The sequence below is a fragment of the Poecilia latipinna genome, unplaced genomic scaffold, assembly GCF_001443285.1.
Source record: "Poecilia latipinna isolate Pla-1442-1.1 unplaced genomic scaffold, P_latipinna-1.0 Scaffold2272, whole genome shotgun sequence".
Taxonomy (NCBI): domain Eukaryota; kingdom Metazoa; phylum Chordata; class Actinopteri; order Cyprinodontiformes; family Poeciliidae; genus Poecilia; species Poecilia latipinna.
Window position 1 is genome coordinate 104,877 of NW_015114888.1, and position 15,739 is coordinate 120,615.

The 15,739-nt window shown below is 45.9% G+C and overlaps 2 protein-coding genes and 1 long non-coding RNA gene across 5 annotated transcripts in view; 1 reads left to right on the forward strand and 2 right to left on the reverse strand.

Annotated features, from left to right (window-relative positions):
- Positions 1-287: 287 nt before the first annotated feature.
- Positions 288-10,524, reverse strand: LOC106937096 (uncharacterized). Its single transcript, XR_001422309.1, has 3 exons — positions 9,530-10,524; positions 2,239-2,244; positions 288-299 (listed from the first exon to the last, which is right to left on the reverse strand). It is a non-coding gene; the product is annotated as an uncharacterized LOC106937096 (long non-coding RNA).
- On the reverse strand, positions 5,638-6,602 carry triap1 (TP53 regulated inhibitor of apoptosis 1). The gene has a single exon (XM_015018434.1). The coding sequence runs from the start codon at positions 6,455-6,457 to the stop codon at positions 6,233-6,235; it is 225 nt and encodes a 74-aa protein (XP_014873920.1). The 5' UTR covers positions 6,458-6,602; the 3' UTR covers positions 5,638-6,232.
- The window catches only part of supt5h (SPT5 homolog, DSIF elongation factor subunit), a 29,091-nt gene continuing 20,705 nt past the window's right edge, over positions 7,354-15,739 (forward strand). Inside the window, exons 1-18 of one of the 3 annotated variants that reach the window (XM_015018427.1) lie at positions 7,354-7,497; positions 7,622-7,778; positions 9,050-9,209; positions 9,303-9,368; positions 10,531-10,536; positions 11,735-11,746; positions 11,827-11,896; positions 12,333-12,401; positions 13,460-13,525; positions 13,606-13,636; positions 13,711-13,779; positions 13,874-14,125; positions 14,434-14,523; positions 14,606-14,676; positions 14,738-14,843; positions 14,945-15,035; positions 15,191-15,327; positions 15,410-15,565. In XM_015018427.1, coding sequence (XP_014873913.1) covers positions 7,692-7,778; positions 9,050-9,209; positions 9,303-9,368; positions 10,531-10,536; positions 11,735-11,746; positions 11,827-11,896; positions 12,333-12,401; positions 13,460-13,525; positions 13,606-13,636; positions 13,711-13,779; positions 13,874-14,125; positions 14,434-14,523; positions 14,606-14,676; positions 14,738-14,843; positions 14,945-15,035; positions 15,191-15,327; positions 15,410-15,565 — 1,539 coding nt within the window. In that variant the 5' untranslated portion in view covers positions 7,354-7,497; positions 7,622-7,691. Of the gene's footprint in view, positions 7,498-7,621; positions 7,779-9,049; positions 9,210-9,302; positions 9,369-10,530; positions 10,537-11,734; positions 11,747-11,826; positions 11,897-12,332; positions 12,402-13,459; positions 13,526-13,605; positions 13,637-13,710; positions 13,780-13,873; positions 14,126-14,433; positions 14,524-14,605; positions 14,677-14,737; positions 14,844-14,944; positions 15,036-15,190; positions 15,328-15,409; positions 15,566-15,739 lie in introns of those variants that run through there. The other 2 variants (XM_015018426.1, XM_015018425.1) reach the window with 2 other exon arrangements.

Consider the following 15,739-nt stretch of genomic DNA (forward strand, 5'->3'; position numbering starts at 1 on the left):
ATGTATCCATTATGGAGATGATCGGTTTTGGACGGGCGATGTTCCCCTATTGCATAATCAATACTGAAGAATGACTGATATCATTGACGATACAGGGAAGAAGCTTTTAGTTATCTAGCTTTGCTAGCAAAGTCGTTAGCTAGCAGCTAGCTAATAGCACAACAACAACAGCCTGTATGATAAAAATCCTGAATGATAGATAAGAACAGTTTCTCCTCACCTGGCTGTCTCCTCCCCTCAGTAGTTCTTCAGAGAAAGGCAGACAGAGGCCTGTCAGTGTCTGTTGTATCTCATTTCCTCTCTGCTTAAACCGCTGAAGCAGAAACGAGACTTCAACGTTTTCTGTCATCTGACCAGCAGCAGGTCTGCTCCACTTTATTCACCAAAAACTGATCTGTAATCTGATCGTTCGCTACGTTCAGCTCCAGTTAGCCGCCTGATCTCACTGTGGAGAGGCAACTGGGTCACGGGCAACAGGTCAAAGGTAACAAGGTGACCGGCTTATTATGTTGTACAAAAAACCCAACAAAAAACTAATAATTTTAGTGTTATTATGTGTCAGAAGAGGGCTTAGGAAATAATAATACAAAAGATAAATACATTTGACCAAAAGGGCCCTTGGGGGCAAGGAGCAAAAGGGGCAGGTGCTCAAGCCCCCCTACACCCCCCCTCTGCACGTGCCTGGTTCCAATGTTGCGACTTGTCTGTATTTGACTGGTCCAGTCCAGTCCGGTTCGGTCCGGTCCGGTTCGGTCCGGTTTGGTCCAGTCTGGTCCGGTTCGGTCCAGTCCGGTCCGGTTCGGTCCGGTCCAGTCCGGTTCGGTCCGGTCCGCCTGCGCCTCTCTCTGATCTCTGCAGAGGAAACCGTGTGATTCAGAGCAGTGGACCTCAGAGGGAGGAGCAGACGGCTTCCTGAACAGAACCAGCGCCTCGGTCCATCTGGGCCCGCTTCTGATCTCACAGCTTGAAGCTGGAAAACAAACTTTGGTCACCAGAACAAAATGTTTCCATATGTTCATTAAACAGCAAAGATTCACCCCTCACAGATTTACTAAACGTTTGAGAAACAAACTAATATAAAAATAAAACCTGAATAAGTTTTTAAAAAATCAGTTTTTAATTAATGAATTAATTATTGATTAATTTATTTCATTTAAGAATAGAAGGTTTTCTGTGACTTTATCAGAAACCTGGAGAAAAATGTGGAGGATGATGAATACTTTCCCTCTGTAACCATGGAAACGTCTTGAGCTCCTGCAGGTACACTCCAGGTAGAAGGAGCTGGCTGTGCGGCTCCACCTGCTGGCCGGAGTGTGGAATGACAGGATGGATCATCCGTCTGTGGTCTGGTGACTTTGGGCCTCAGTGTCGCCGAGCGCTAACGGCTAGCTGCTGTCAGAGACTGTTGCAATACTTACAGCGTCCGACAAATTCAAAGGCACAACTGCAGACCCGAATGACGCTCAGCAGAACCAGACGCTGGTCCAGGATGACTCCCCCTGGTGGTCTGGAGGACTGACGTTTTTACTTTGCAGCATTTTCCTTTTTGCTCCATTTACTTCCTGGTTGCAACATTTTTGTGTTGCGTTTGACCGTTTGCTGCCCGTTTTGCCTGTCAGGCACTGTAAATAACCACAGTTCACTCTGTATTTTATTGTATTTTATGTAAATAATCTAAATGAGTTCAGACCAGGCGGGGTGACGCAGTCAGTCAGGAGAAATTCACCATTTACCGAATCGGATGGTTTCTGTGACTGAGGATCCTGAGAACTGGATACAACAGGATTGAAAAGATAACTGGAGTTAATTATTTAACTCTGTTATGTAACTCAGGCACATTTTTTCAATTTCACTTCAGTTTCCAGTTTTCAGTTTGGAATATTTTCCTGTTATGTAAGTTTAGGATAGTCTTTCTGACTGCTTCTTTCTTGTTTTCCTTTTTGTTTCTCTGTTGAGTGAAACGTTCCTGTCTCCGTTTTCCTTCCTCAGTCGGAGTCGGATTGCCGTCCGTGTGAACTCTACCTGGAGAAGAGCCCTAAGGATTTCCTCATCGTTCTTCTAAACGTTCTTCAATGGATTAATTCTAAAAACTGCCGAGGAAATGCGATCTGGACCGTCTGATGAAGTCTGGAGGTTCATTCGCTCTGGACGGACCGGTGAACTTAAAGCTTGGAGCCATGAATGTTCTGCTTGTTTCTGTACCAACTGGAAGAAGCTCAGCATCTCTCTGGGTTTGACTCTTAGCTGGAGCAGAATCAGAGGTGGAGGTTGGATGGAAACTCCTCAGAGCTGAGCAAAGAAACGTTTCATAATGCTAGAAGCTCTGGTTGCTCGGCCCCAACATGTTGATCCGGAGCGACCCGACTCTCCTCCAGGAGTTGGATGGTTCCTGAGGTGGGTGGGAATGTTGGAGAGGCCGACAGATTCCTGGCTCCTTCCACAGCTGGATCGTTTACAGGACACAGAACCTTTGTTTCAATAGAAATGCTGTTTCTAATAAAGAGTCGTTCACCAGACGTCTGCTGCTGTTCTGTGTGTGATCAGGACATTTTCAGATATAATTCAGATATTTGACTGCAGTGTGTTGAACCGGGGACTTGTCTAAAAGTTGCTGGCCCTCCAGGCTTGGACCCGGGTTTATAGCGGTACCTGGTTCCCAGACGGGTAAATACTCCTGGATGTAACCTGTAACACTGTAGATATCCTACAAGGAACGCCCAGAAGTACCCTGCACCCCTGGGTCTACAATTAATATCCTGCAAGAAAACCTGCAAGTTACCTCATCGATTCCCAAGCTACGCTAATGTCCTACAGGCTACCTCACCCTGCATCGGTTCCTCTCCATCTACTCTGGAGTTACACAAAGCATAACTCTATGAGACCTGTAACTAAGTATACGCGTGTTTTATGGACTTGGAGTCGGCGTTTGACCGAGTCCCTGGGTGGACCCTGGGCTACCGGGCCCCTTGACAGTAGAAGTTGGGTTCCTGTGGGCCGGTGTCGGAGCTCGGTCCACATTGCGTACGTGTTTCCAGTGAGAGTCGGACTCCCTCATGGTTGACCTCAGTCACTGAATCTGTTCATGGCCTTCAGGGACAGAACTGTCTGCTTTTTGCAGATGATGTCTTCATCTGTCCAGCTTTCATTGGAGCGACTCGCAGAAAGTGAATAAAAATCAGCACATCTGAGTTCATGACCTTGAGTTGTAAAAAGGCAGAGCCCCTTCTCTGGGTCGGTGGCCAGGTCTCAGTCCAAACTGAAGTAACTAAAATACCGAAGCTTCATTCATTCTCTGTAGAATCACGAGTATCCAACATGTAATCACATAAAACTATAAATAATTAACTCTTTAAAGACTCTGTAACCTGTGAAATATCCCACAAGGAACCATTTACATGTCAAATAACTACTCTAGAAGGCATCCCATCATCCCCGTGTAGGTGATCCCTAACCCTGTAATCACACCATGAGCCTCCAAAGTATCACTCTGCCGACAAAAGAGCCGAATATAGAATGAGGGCTTCTTCTTCCCCCTCATCCGGACTGGATCAGGACCTCAGTGGATCCTCCATCGAAGCTCAACTGTAAATGTTTCTGGTATCTCAGGTTGGCCTCACAACAAAATCCAGTTTTTATTGTTTTCATTCAGAACTGACAGCTATGAGTGGCAACCAGTAATTAATAACCGGCTGGATCACATTTTTATGGAGCAACGTTCAGCGTTTATGAACATGCTCCACTGGAGCCGTTTGATCCTTTATTAGCTCATAAAACACATTAAACTTCATCGGGGTGCGGCGCTCTGATCCTTTATTTACACAGGAACATTGTTTCGTTTACAGGGGAGACCTGTTACATGCCTGACAAAAACCATAAAAAACGTGTTTATGTGTGAAGCGGCGGCTCGGAACAGATGCTCATCGCAGCTTCAGGTTCTGCTCCGATTCTGGTTTTTAAACCCAGGTGATTTCAGACACCAGAAATCTTCAGGATTTCCACTTGTGATCTGCAAGAGATCCAGTAGCTGATGGATAAGCTCACTCTGATGTTGTTCCAGTTAAAACTGTATCTTTCAGACCCATGTTCCCTTCAGCCGTAAAATCTCTCGTTTCCTCAGCAGCAGGAAAGCTTCGTTTTGTTTGGGTTCATTTTCTTCATGTTGGCGCCATTTCCAAACCTGTGGTTAGCAGTGATGGATAACTTATGCTAATGTGCTAATAGCTAAATGAGCTTCTTTTTGCTCGGCATTTAGTTTATGCTAACTTTGAAAACACTTAGTTTCCAATATTTTTTAGATAAATTCTAAAGCGCTAATTTACTTGACTGTTTTGTAAACTTTCAGTTGAATAAAGTTGTGTTGAAGTTTTCTGGACTGTTCTGGATGATTTTAGTAGATATTTATAGTAATGCTCTTATTTGGAAGTCTGTTAACTCAGCGGCTCTGTTTCCTCTTGTCTGTTCTCTCTTTTTTAAAAGAAACTATTGCAGCAAGTAAACAACAAATAAATGAGGTGGATAGAAATACAACAGTACAATGAGTGTCAATTAAACAAATGTGAAGGTTAAAGAATTTCTCTGAAGCTTCCTCATGTTATCCTGGTGACATGCTGGGTATCAACATGGTGGAAGTTAGCATTAGCTTTCACTAAATACCATGTTGATGTAGCATCTTAACATTAGGAACTAATGCTTATGATTAGTGCTTTAGGGTTAGCGTAGCTAGCGGTGCCCGCGCGCACGCTTTCTCTCTCTTTCTCTCTCTCTCTACCAGAGGCCTGGGAGCTTCAGGTTCTCCTCCAGTATCTTGGCTGTGCCTAGAACTGCACATTTCTGGACTGAGATGTCTGATGTTGTTCCTGGGATCTGTTTGAGCCACTGCTCCAGTTGGGGGGTGACTGCCCCGAGGGCCCCGATGACCACAGGCACCACTGTGGTCTTCACCTTCCAGGCCTTCTCCAGTTCCTCTCTGAGGCCCTGGTATTTCTCCAGTTTCTCCTTTTTCCTGATGTTGTGGTCACTTGGTATTGCTACATCCACCACAACGGCTTTCCTCTGTTCTTTATCCACCACCACAATGTCCGGTTGGTTCTCCATTACCATCTCGTCTGTCTGGATCTGGAAGTCAGATGGTTGTTTTCTGGATGAATCCACCGAACCTCCAGGCAGGTCCTGGGTTTTGCAGTGTGAGGTGTCTGTTCCCACCTGACATTTAAGCTTTTAACACATCTAAGGTGAAACTGACCCTCTGCACCTCTATGTCCCAGTCGAGCTGTCGTAGTTTTCTGCTGCTGCAGCAGGAAGGTTTATGTGTTGATTAAAGGAGAACAGATAAAATCTAGAAGTAACTGAACAGTAAGAATTATAGATTATATCCCCACTGAGCACTGCAGGCGGCCTGCAAGCCAGTGCTCAGGGAAAATCTTACCCAAGATCCACTGGCTGATTTAATGAGTTTCCTTTAGATTTATGGGATTTTCACATTTTGACTCTCAGGCAGAGAAACAGGTGAAGCTCTGAACTCAAAAAGGGGAAAAAATGAGAGGGAATAAACTGCTTCTCTGTTTGAGCTTTAGAGTTTAATTCTGAGCAAAATAAATTAATTAACTTTAACTGAAATGCTTCAACTTGACGCAAACTTCAGAATAAAAACATAAAGATTAACCAAGAATTTTATTCATAAACTACATATTATGCAACAACAAAAACACGTCAAACAAATATTCAGATAATATCTGAATATGACTTAAAAATGGGGTTGATTTCTCTTCCCCCTGCTGGGATGGAAACGTGTCGACATGGAGACCGCAGCGTGACGCAGACATCCTGTTACACGTTCAGGTAAAAACTGATTTATCTGAGCAGATTCACCTGCAGAGAACCGTCAACATGCATTTATCTCTAAACCGATCAGCGGTTTGGGTTGAAGCTGAAATGATGAGCAGGCTACAACAACAAAAGCACAAAAATATCAGTTTTCCGATTTTAATGCAGAAAATCAACCGGAAACAGAGATCTGGTCAGAGACGTGGTCCTGCTCAGTCTCACAGATCTGGACTCGGTCAACTGCAGTCCAACCAGGACTGGAGTTCAGTCCAGTCCAGGTGTGTGTGTGAGGCCTCCTAAAGAACAACCCAAAGCTCCAGGGACCCGCTGATCCAGTCAGCTACCGGCTGCGGGCCTCATGGTCCCGGCTCCGGATCAGAACCGGACCAGAATCCGTTCCTCCGCTCCATCAGCTCTCAGGTTTGTCCTTGTTGGGCCCCATGAACTCCACCCCGTCGATCGGGATGTCCTTCTCCTTGATGGCCTTCTGCACGCAGCGCTGGTACTTCCGGAAGGTCTCGGTGCACGGGTCCCCGCTCCGGTCCCCCTTCAGGAAGTGCTCCGCGAACCAGCGGTTGAAGCACTGGTCGTACTCCCGCTTCAGCTCCGTGCAGGCCTCCCCGACGCTGTTCATCTCCGGGGATCCAGGCAGGAAACGCCGCAGAGAGGAGATTAATCCGGGGCCGGGATTTACTATTCCTCCAGGATCCTCCAACAGTCACACCGACTGTCCCTGAACACGGCTCAGGATTGGCTGCGTTTACACAAAAGTAAACCAGCGTGGCACGTCGCGACGTAACAGAGATATGTGTGGAGAAGGTGACCACTCGGATAGAGTAATTCTTAGGTTTCCTAGTAGCCTTTCTTATGGCATTTACTGTCTACCAGAACTTTTATATTTTTCCTTTTTAAACAATACATTTTTGGAATTTTTACTTTCTTATTGCGGATGTTATTTCTTTCAGTGCAGATATTTCAACATTAAAGAATGAAGCGCTCCCATCTGTTGCTAATATTTTCCTCACATATCTTTAATTTCTTTTTTAGGTCAGATAACAATGACACGTTCATCCTTGCAGCAACAAAATTAAGCATTCATAACATGAATTTAATGAATATGTACTGAATGGAATCTTTTAAATCAAAAGGAAATTAATTCTATGTTAGAATAAAATGAATATTTAGCTTTTACAAAGAAAGAATAACATTTATTTTGAAGAACAAAGCCAGCTGTACAAATCCACAATTAAATTAAATTTAGAAGCCTTGTACCATTTGTTTCCTTTGTGGTATAGGTATTGTATGTTGATATTACATACGGAAGAAATGCTAAAATCTTTAGTGCGTTTATATTAATAAAATATATTTTTATGTGGCTTTAGAAAAGAAATCACCGTGGCTTCGTAACCTCAAGTCGAAGACCCCTGAAATAAATTGATGGTTTAAAACTTTTTCTTAATCGTTTCTCTTGTACATATTTAAAAAAAATATAGCAGAGTGAGACCTCTGTATTTGTTTAACTATTATCAATCCAAAACCCGCGAGAGCTGTGGCAGCTTTCTGAAGTCTCGCGGCTCTCACGTAAAACCTCACTCGTCAAGATATTAAAATCCACGATTATTTAAATTATTCGTCTTTTAGCGGAATAAACCCGGAAGGAGAGGATAGAAACAGGTGAGAAGTAGAGTTGAAGGCGGGAAAATGGAGGCTAGCTTTTCATAGGAGGCTTGTTTTTGTCATGCTATCTACATTAGCATGCTTTGTTAGCTTAGCTCAGCTAGAATCTTGTGTTTTTCAGCGGGAGTTCGGCTCGGTTCGGATGTTTAATAGTGCTTTCTGTCCTGTAACCGGTTCAGAGGTGCAACAGGATGTCCGACAGCGAGGACAGCGACTTTTCTGACAACCAGAGCGAGCGGAGCAGCGATGGGGAGGCCGAGGAGGTGGATGAGAATGAGGTGAGCTGCGTCTGATGGAGAGAGGGGTGGAATACTCACCCATTCACCCAAAATCCTGGCGGTCTCAAATGTTAGCAACTTTAAACGCGTTCCCAGATGGCAGGTTGCTGTCTTCCTATGCGGACACTGGTTCACCAGAGGAGCAGAACAGTTCCAGTAGGAGTAATATTGTTTATACTACTGTACTGGGGAACTGATCATAACATCTGGCTTAATATTCTACAGAGATTTAGTTAGGCAAACAAAAATACAAATTGTGGTGTTTTAACGACCAAAATCACAATTAATACTATAATTGCAAACATTTTTCCAAATCCAATTTTCAAATATAAAAAATTATTAAAAGTCTGTGTGGAAAAGTGCTTCAAGTGACAATTTATATTTAATTTATAAGCAGTTAGTACCTGCTTATTATTGTACTTGAACCAATGTAAGTTTTACCTGTAGACAACTTTTTGAAGTCATAAAATTATTTTCAGGAGTCTTGAAAATTAATTAGTAACTCAGTGTTGAATAAAGTAACAGAAAAGAGAGCTATGTTTTAAATATGGCAGCTTTATTATTGTTATTGTTTTCTCTTTTAATAATAATAATAAATTTAATTTATAATGCACTTTTCATTAATAAAAATCTCAAAGTGCGACATGGTTAATCTAAAACCATAAAATCAACAATCAAAAACAATTAAAAAAGAGACTGTCAAATAAAAGTGGAGAAGGCTTGTCTAAAGAGGAAAATTTTCAAGCCAGTTTTAAAATCGGACAATGATTGCGGGGCTCTCAAATAGTCTGGGAGAGAGTTCCAAAGACGAGGAGCAGCCACAGCAAATGCTCGATCACCCATAGTCCTTAGTCTTGATCGAGGAAGGTGGAGAAGATTGCTGGATTGGGATCGTAGGGGTCTAGAAGTTGAATGTGAAGTAAGGAGGTCCTTCAGGTAATCCGGTGAGGTTCCATGTAGACAGTGATGGGTGATAAGTGCAATTTTATACTGAATCCTATAAGTTACAGGAAGCCAGTGAAGCTCGTAAAGAGTTGGTGTGATGTGATCAAATTTACGAGCTCTCACTAGGATCCTGGCAGCACTGCTTTGAATGTACTGAAGCCTCTGGAGGTGTTTTTGGTGGACTCCGATGAACAGGGAGTTTTATTTTCTCTGTGGTTTATAAATAAATAGTTTATTTCCTGTTACGGCTCCTCTGATGGTGTTAAAGTTTGTTTTGTCTGAGGCCTTCACGTTGAGCTCACTGAGGCCGGGTTCATTTCCTGCAGGAGGAGCCAGCCAGCCCTGTCGGCAGCGATAAAGTAGCTGATGAGGAGGGGGAGGACCTGGATGATGATGAGGAGGAGTATGATGAAGAGGAGGACGAGGAAGACGACGACCGGCCGAGGAAGAAGCCGAAACACGGAGGGTTCATCCTGGACGAAGCCGGTGCGAGGAGGCGACTCTTCTTCCTCGGCTGTTCTGTTGCTGGAGGGTGGGCGGAGCTTTAACACACACCTGTTCCTCCGTGTGTCTGTGCAGATGTGGACGATGAAGATGAGGATGAGGATCGGTGGTCGGAAGGAGGAGAGGACATTCTGGAGAAAGGTGAGACAAAAAACACAATGAAGGCTGGAAACCACACAGAAGCTGAGGCTGCTCTGCCCTTCAGACAAGTTGATGATTAAATCTGCGATAAGTGAACTCGTCTTGGTTTTAAACCCGTTTGTTATGTAAATAATCAAACTGTGGTTCATATAAAGTAGAACTGCAGCGCCTCATTCACTTTGGTGCTGTCTCTTTAAATGAGTGGCATTAAGTCCCGCCCCCTGCAGGTCGCACAGCGTTCCTCTCTTCACCTTTAGGCCATTTTTGAAGTTTGATAGCAGAGATTTTATTGTCCAGCTGGGCAGAAATTGGTTAAAAGATGTGAGCGACGGCAGAGTCGTCCGTCCAGCCTGACATGTTGGAGAGCGCCGCCACAGCGTAAACAAAGCCTCAACCTAGCTTTGTTAGCTAATGCTAGCAACAACAACACCACTGAATGCATATGGATCATTTATTCTTCAAGACCAAACTGTTCCTGTAATAACTCAAAACATGGTTCTTCAGGCGCTAACTGCTAGCATACAGTGCTAACATTAGCAGAAGGTATGATGCTACTGCTAGCAAAACAGCAGCCAGGACTTCATATCAACACATAATAAATACATGTCTGGAATAGTGTGTTGTCATTTTAGCGTTAGCATGTAGCTTAGCACTTTGCTGTGTCTGACGTTTATACACACAGCAGGAAATGACCCTTCAAAATAAAATGTAACCAGATACTTTGAAGATGTCTTGATGCTGGAGACAGTGGAATAAAACGACCCGCCGCTGTTACTGATCCAGTTAAGGTGGTAGAGCCCAAAACCTAACGGGGAATAGAGGAAACATGCATGACAGAAAAATACAATCCAACAGAATATGAAGAAATCCAAAATAAAAAAATAAAGTAAAATAAACTTCTCTGCTCTGTTGGAGACTCAGAGCGCAAAACAAAACGTATCCAAGGCTAAAAAATGCATTTTATATAGAAAGTTTCCTTTAATGGAGCAACAGGAGCAACCTGGGGGTCTAATGTTTACAGCAATGTTGCTCTGTGTGTGTGTGTGTGTGTGTGTGTGTGTGTGTGTGTGTGTGTGTGTGTGTGTGTGTGTGTGTGTGTCTCTGTGTTTCCTGACCTCTAACTGACCTCTCTCTGTCCTGCGGCGGCCATTGCTGTCTCCAGCCAACGGTAAACTGTTGCTCTTGTTGTCACTGACTCCCATTAGAAGTGAATGGATCATTACCGTCATCCATTTTTTAACCCTCCCCCCCCTTTGCCCCCCATCACCTCATCCCAGCACAGCTGCACCTGTGTGAGAGCAGCTCTTCTTCTGTGGTTTTTAGCCTTGGAGGACCAGCTGCTTCTCTTTCAGACTAACTCGTCCATCGGACCTGGACACATTTTAACCGTTTCTGGCAATAAGTTGCTGCTGTTTGACTTTAATGAGCAACTTACAGCAATCAGCCACAACATTATGACCATCAGTCGGGTTCTGATCAACGCAATTATTGATCGTCATGAACATCCAACAGAGAAATATCAACATGACACACGCCGCACTTTTCAGCTGGTTGTTTGTACTTCATACACTTAATGATTTCTTATTACTCTCCTTCCATTTAAAATATTTTGATAGACATGAATCGATCCAATATTAATATCTACATCAGTCCTGATATTGGAAAAAAATCTAGATCAGGTGTCAGACTGATCTGAGAGCAGATCTATTCAGTCTGGCTCTACGCCTTGTGCCTTATTTATTTCTGTCAGTTTCTTTGTCACATATTTAATATTTTGTTCTCCTGACTGGTCACATTAAAGTTGTTTTTCCATGTTTGACCAGCCTGTTGGTTTTTAAACGTGTTGGCCCGGGGCAGAGTGGTTAATCACATTAATAACTCGGTTCATTTATGTCTGTGTTTAAAACACAAACGTTTGTTCGTCTGGATCTGGTCGGGATCAGCCAATACCAAACCGCCGTTATCGGATATCGGTAGAGAAAAAGAGGATCGCTGCTCCTGAAGCTGCTGCTGTTCCTAATGCTGTGGCTGAGAGAAGCTGATATCTCCAGATTTCTCCTCGTCTCGTCATGTTGTGGTTCAGAGCAGCAGGTGGAACCGGGTCCAGTGGAGCCTGCAGCTCCTCTGCCTGCCGGTTCCTTTACGGTCGGTTTAGCAGGAACCTGGTTCTGGTCGGCTGGACCTCCAGGCGTCCTGGTCCTGCAGCCTGAGGTTCTGAGGCTCAGCTTCATAAACTCATTATTAATGGGGTTTCCTGTCATCGTGCTTCTCGTGTTGTGCTTCCTGCCTCCATCACTGCTCCTGCTGATCACTTCCTGTTTGCTGACTCGTCTCTGTTCTTCCTCCTCCTGGCGGCTCCTGAGCAGAAGAGGCTGAAGGTCAGTTTCTCTCATCTCAGACATTATGGACTCCATGTTTTCTAATAAACAAATGGTGAAAGGTTCTCCTTTCCCACCAGCTTCCAACCTGGACCACGTGGTTCTGGATGAAGACCATTCTGGATCCAGGCGGCTGCAGAACCTCTGGAGGTAGAACCTGTGAAGAGCATCTATAGATAAAATGAACTTCAATAAGTACAGAAAATGATCACTTCATTTGTTCAGGGGGAAAGTAATCAGCTCTGTCGTTAAATCATGAATTAACTGTAATTAAACTACATTAAAAATAAAACCTGCAGATAAAATTAATAATTTAAATAAAACCGTTCTGATTGGGTTAAAAAGCAGCAAATCATCTAGAAAAATTCAAAGCCAGCAGAAAAACCACACCAGTGTGGAAGACAGTCACTGCAAGCTGCTGGTAGTTGTTGAGTTTAGCAGTGAATACTTTTCCCAGAAGGCTTGTTCTCTGTTTCTGCAACGTTTCCCTGCAGGAGAGCAGCGTGTGAACCTGAGATGTCTGACCTGCTGCCGACCTGCAGCAGCTTTCCTCAGCGCCGCGGCTCACTCACTGTTTGTGTTTCAGGGACTCCAGGGAGGAGGCGCTGGGCGAATACTACATGAGGAAATACGCCAAGTCCTCTGTGGGAGAGCAGTGAGTACCAGACTCTGAAACCTTCACTGTGTCCTGGTTCAAATCCAGCTTCTTTCAGGGATTTACCAGTTTGAGTCTGAAAACTTCTGCAGGTTCTTCAGGGTTTCTGACTGCAGCTTCCCACACTGACGGATGCTCTGTCTGCCTCAAAAGGAAAAACTGGGACAGGATGGGTCTGACAATGAAGTCACAGTCATGTGACAATAGAGACGTAATAATAGGAGATTCATTTCAGAATACAACCGATACAAGAATTAAGTTATTATAATGCGGCAGTCATGAAGATGCAATAATAATTCTGTAGTACCAGACTGACACGAGGATAACGTAGTGATACGAGACTGAAGCTATGAATACGTAGAAATGTGGTAAAACTGTAATAAAGTCGTAATGATGCGAAACTACAAGAATGAAGTTGTGAAGTTCGAGAAAGTCCTAATCAATCAAAAATGATTTTACAATACGAGACTGATGAAAGGAGGATAATGTAGTGATGCGACACTGGCGCAGCAAAGTCGTAACAATGCGACAGTTTTTCTCTAAAATAAATAACTGGCTTAAATTTTCACCATGCCTGGTTTCACAGTAGAAAACCAGCAGCAGGTTCATTCCTGAGGCCACCAGTAGACAGGCGTGTTCGTTGGTCACCATGGAAACTCCAATTTAATTTCCTCTTTACGGCTGAAAAGTTTCACTCCAAACAAACTGTAGAAAAGCAGTTCTCAGAACACGAATCTTAGTCGTCCACAGAAAGTTAGTTTAAACCAGCGTTTCTCATCCTGGTCCTCAGGCCCCTGTCCTCCATGTTTCAGGTGTTTCCCTTCTGCCACACCTGGATTGTATCTCTGGGTGATTAACAGGCGTCTGCAGCTCCTGATGGTCCTGCAGTCATTTGAATCAGCTGTTCTGGAACAGAGGCTCATCTAGAACATGCAGAGCAGGGGGGGGGACCAGGGTTGGGAAGCGCTGGTTTAAAGGAAGAACTCAGTTTTAATCACAAGGTAGAACAACATGAGGAGGTCAAAAAACGGCCATGTTTTTCTTCTTCTGTGGTTTAGTTACGCCGGAGGTCCAGAGGAGCTTTCTGATGACATCACCCAGCAGCAGCTACTTCCTGGAGTCAAGTATGTAAACACTCATTCGACCAATCGGCATCAAGACCCTCGATGATGTCATGAGCTTTTCCACTTGTTTTATATTGCAGGGACCCAAACCTGTGGACTGTGAAGTGTAAGGTGCGGAAACACACACGCACGCACACTCTCTCTCTCTTTCCCCCTCTCTGATTGTCCTTGCTTCCTGTGTGCAGATTGGCGAGGAGAGGGCTACCGCCATCGCTCTGATGAGGAAGTTCATCGCCTACCAGTTCACTGACACGGTAAGACGTCACCTGACCTCATTCTGAGCTCTGATTGGTAGAGAGGGTACAAAGCGACCAATGGCTGGCTGCTCCTTGCGTCGCCTGCCTGCAGCCTCTCCAGATCAAGTCGGTGGTGGCGCCCGACCACGTCAAAGGCTACATCTACGTGGAGTCTTACAAGCAGACGCACGTGAAGGCCGCCATCGAGGGCATCGGCAACCTGCGCATGGGCCTGTGGAACCAGCAGATGGTTCCCATCAAGGAGATGACCGACGTCCTGAAGGTCGTCAAGGAGGTCACCAACCTGAAGCCCAAGAGCTGGGTCCGGCTCAAGAGAGGCCTGTACAAGGACGACATCGCCCAGGTAACCACATCGCCCAGGTAACCACATCGCCCGGGTAACGACCGATGCAGTAGAACTGCCTGGAGCTCTGGCAGCTAAACGCTTCCTTCCTTCTTCCACTCTTCCCTCTAGTCACCAGCCTTAGAGCCGACATCTGCAGCTCTAAGGTCACTGACCTTTAGGCGGTAGTGAAATGTCGGCGACCTTTGACCTTTAGGCGGTAGTGAAAGTGTCGGCGACCTTTGACCTTTAGGCGGTAGTGAAAGTGTTGGGGAGGAAGCTGTGTTGGGCGCCAGGTGTTGTCGTCATGGTGACCTGTGTGTCTCCAGGTGGACTACGTGGAGCCCAGTCAGAACACCATCTCCCTGAAGATGATTCCCCGCATTGACCTGGACCGGATCAAGGCCAAGATGAGTCTGGTGGGTTCTGGTTCTGGTTCTGGTTCTGGTCGGTCTTCTCCTGTGGAGCTGCGTTCTGACTCAGACCTGTGCCGGTTTGTAGAAGGACTGGTTCGCCAAAAGGAAGAAGTTCAAGAGGCCTGCGCAGCGCCTGTTTGATGCCGAGAAGATCAGGTATGCTCCTGGTTCTGGTTCTGGTGAGCGGGTCCGGTCTGAATGAAGAATTCTGCCGCAGGTCTCTGGGTGGGGAGGTCAGCCATGATGGAGACTTCATGATCTTTGAGGGGAACCGCTACAGCCGCAAAGGGTTCCTGTTCAAAAGCTTCGCCATGTCCGCCGTGGTGAGTCCACACCGTCTGGTTCTGGTTCCGGTACCGGCCTGTAGTACTGCGGGTCCCGGTACCGGCCCGTACAACAGCAGGTTCTGCTGTGTTTGTATCAGATCACAGACGGAGTGAAGCCCACGCTGTCTGAGCTGGAGAAGTTTGAAGACCAGCCAGAGGGAATCGACCTGGAAGTGGTCACGGAGTCGGGTATGACATCATCACTCTCTCATTGGACGAACCGCTAGAAACGTCGAGTCAGAAATCTAACAGCCCTGCAGTACCTCTGTGGCCCACCAGGGGTCTCTGTCTTCAAGTCCTTCCTACCTTCTGTTGGTAGGCATTTTCATGGTGTGTGTGTGTAGGTAAGGAGCGTGAACACAACCTGCAGGCCGGGGACAACGTGGAGGTGTGTGAGGGAGAGTTGATCAACCTGCAGGGGAAGATCCTGAGCGTGGACGGCAACAAGATCACCATCATGCCCAAACACGAAGACCTGAAGGTGCTTCCTCCTGACCGCCCTGCAGGAAGCCGAGGCTCCGCCTCCTCTTTCTCCGCTCACCCCGTCTCCGTCTCCTGAGCAGGACCCGCTGGAGTTCCCTGCCCACGAGCTCAGGAAGTACTTCCGGATGGGCGACCACGTGAAGGTCATCGCTGGGCGCTACGAGGGCGACACCGGCCTCATCGTCAGAGTGGAGGAGAACTTCGTCATCCTCTTCTCGGACCTCACCATGCACGAGGTGAGACCACACCCATCATGACCCCTCCCCCTGCCCTCCCTGACTCCGCCCCTGCCCTCCCTGACTCGGCCCCCTGCCCTCCCTGACTCCGCCCCATGTCCTCCCTGACTCCGCCCCATGTCCTCCCTGTCTCCGCCCCATGTCCTCCCTGTCTCCGCCCCATGTCCTCCCTGT

What these genes read in the sequence shown, in the direction of transcription:
- triap1 (XM_015018434.1), bottom strand. Translation starts at nt 6,457, where the DNA reads ATGAACAGCGTCGGGGAGGCCTGCACGGAGCTGAAGCGGGAGTACGAC.